Genomic DNA, 2,901 nt, shown 5'->3' with positions numbered 1-2,901 from the left:
ATGAGCTTCTTCCTATGGACGAGTCTCGTTTTAAAGGTTTGCGCAAGAACGACATCAAGAAACTTTCAGATCTAGCGGTGCGGGACACCGTTTTTTTTTAATGGTTGTTCTTACTCACGCAACTGATGGTTATAGCTTTATGTTGTTTATACTGAACTTTATGTACAACAGTTATTGGATTAAATGTTAATTTCACTGAAATATCTTTGATATTTCAAGTTCTTCACTGCTTCCCCCTAATAATTCTGTGTTCGTTTCAGCTGCTATTTAAGACTTCACAACCTTCCCCCCACCTTGCTCGTCATTTGTGGGATACAGTGAATAGTTTTTGAAAATTTTGTTTGCTATATCAAATACTTAATCCCGTAAACTTACGTTAGATCGTTGCGGCCACTAAAGATGTATTTAATTTACTCAGTGGGTCAGGAGTCCTGTATTTCTGTACTACAAATTGCATCCCTTTCAGGGTCAGGGTAAGTCCGAGATTTTGTTCGTTATGCTGCATTGTGGATTATGGGCCAGTTTACAAAGTAATGGAAATTTTCAGCATTCCGTGGAGGTTAGTATTCTATTCTTGGATGAAACTTTATGCCTAATGACATTGGTATAAAAGCAGGGTTTTTAATCTGTCCTTAAGTTATGCATAGTAATTCTTACAATGGAACTTTTATTTGGCCATAATATCATTCTAATCATTGAACTTTTTTTTTTCACTTCTACCCCTACAGGGCAGTGCCCTATGAGGTGAAGAGCACCTCATGCCCTGTACCTATTGGTCTTATAATCAATAGGTAAGTGTATGGGATATTCAAACAACCAATTAATCAATTTTTCTCAGGTGTTAAGCACATGAATGTAAATTTTAAAGTTAAATACTTTTTTGGGGATTTTAAAAGTAACGTAACTGCTTAACTGGAACTTCAAATTTTTTGAAATTTGGTTTTTGTTTTTATTTATTATAATGTCCAGTATAGTAACTTAACTGCGTATTTGGAACTTGAAAATTTAACTTAAGATTTTTCACTGTTTAAATTTCAGCAATAAGAAAATAAAAGTTTTAAGTTTACGTAGGGTTAGTTTTAGCAATTAATTTTAGTGATTAATTTTAGTTGCTCTAAGAAACTGTACTATAAGGACGTTCACTTTATTCAGGACAAAAAAATATCACCATTGTGGTATTTCATTGCTTTGAAATTTGATGCTTGACATAGTTTTTGCTGATTAGATGCAACATGTAATTGTAATAGCCACACTTCCCTCTTAACTTTATGTTGGAGCTTCATGTAACGTAAATTATAGCTTCCACTTTGTTCATAGTTCTAAAAACGAACCTGTAATTCAGCTTTCTTTACTAGTTAAGATTAGTGTCAATAATATAACGAGCAATATATAATTCATACAATACAAACTCCAATTATACTATATAAAATATAAACCAAAAATATAGTTGACTGATTCTACTTTAGTTATCCTCTTTGACACCAGAGTTTTAATGATCATTAACTTCGTATTCCTAACTATCCGACCACTTGTTTAAAAGCACTTCTTTGACATTTTTCTGGAAGCTCTACTCAGTCTTTGTTACTCCGAGGCTTTGTGATTTTATCAGTACGGTAAAAAAAATTTCATAAGAGAAAGCTTCATTTCATCGTAAGTGAAAGCTTTATTTCATCAAAGTTAACAGTAACTACGATCTGTAACCTAGGTGATACTCTTGCATTTTTAAGGCCTATTCTTCTATTGACAGAATAGACTCTGAAATGGATATTTAAGGCAATGAAAGCGCTGCTTCGGGTTAGTCAAGAACTCGTTTGTTGGTTTTACCTTTCACAAGAGGTTTGCAAGCTGAGCTGATGTTAGAATTGGGGCCCTGGCATTGATGGAGCCCTGGCATTGATGGGGCCCTGTTTTTCACTAATTTCGGGAGCTTTTTAGACCATGCAACCAACTCTGGGCATAATCATTATTCATAACGCACATGCAAGTGGTTGATGATTCAGTCCATTCAAAAAATGTGTATATATAATATATATATATACATATATATATATATATATATATATATATATATATATATATATATATATATAATAATAATATATATATATATATATATATATATATATATATATATATATATATAATATATATATATATATATGTATGTACATATATATATATATATATGTATAATATATATATATATATATATATATAATATATATATATACATATATATTTACATAATATATGTGTATATAAATATATATATATGTTATATCACATATATATATGCTTTACACTAGATACATTTTCAAGGTCTGGCGTGTGTCTATATGCAATTAAAATTAACAAGCAACAATAAGCACACATATATAAGTATATATATATATATAATATATAATATATATATTTACATAACTATGTGTGTCAGTATAAATATATTTATTTTTTGCTTTACACTAATACATTTTCAAGGTCGGTCTATATGCAATTAAAAATTCTTAACAGAGCCATTCATACACATGTTTGTCCCAAACATAAACTAACATCTCTCCACGTTTCCATTTCTTTTTCTATTAAAATCAGATCCTCCTCCATTCCTTTTCCTCCTTTTCTCCTTCTCCTCCTCCTCCTCCTCCTCCTCCTCCTCCTTCTCCTTCTTCTTCTTCTTCTTCTTCTTCTTCTTCTTCTTCTTCTTCTTCTTCTTCTTCTACCAGATGAAAGGTTGCTTTACTATCGAATGATACTTAAAAAGTAGATAGTTTTACTTGCTTTGGGGGTGGGGGGCTATGTTGATGAGTATGTTGATGAGTATGTTGATGTGTATGTTGATGAGTAACGAATACGTTGATAGACAAAAAGTAACTGCCTCAGCCGCTCATCATCTCCATGAATTCT

General features: G+C 31.3%; 1 protein-coding gene across 1 annotated transcript in view; it reads right to left on the bottom strand.

Moving 5' to 3' along the window:
- Positions 1 to 2,643: 2,643 nt before the first annotated feature.
- LOC136851161 (troponin C, isotype gamma-like) overlaps positions 2,644 to 2,901 on the bottom strand; it is a 10,169-nt gene continuing 9,911 nt past the window's right edge. Inside the window, exon 6 of the mRNA XM_067125117.1 lies at positions 2,644 to 2,899. Coding sequence (XP_066981218.1) covers positions 2,874 to 2,899 — 26 coding nt within the window. The 3' untranslated portion in view covers positions 2,644 to 2,873. The remainder of the gene's footprint in view (positions 2,900 to 2,901) is intronic.

The sequence above is a fragment of the Macrobrachium rosenbergii genome, chromosome 23 (genome assembly GCF_040412425.1).
Source record: "Macrobrachium rosenbergii isolate ZJJX-2024 chromosome 23, ASM4041242v1, whole genome shotgun sequence".
NCBI classification, from domain to species: domain Eukaryota; kingdom Metazoa; phylum Arthropoda; class Malacostraca; order Decapoda; family Palaemonidae; genus Macrobrachium; species Macrobrachium rosenbergii.
This window is presented reverse-complemented; position numbering and strand designations above follow the sequence as displayed.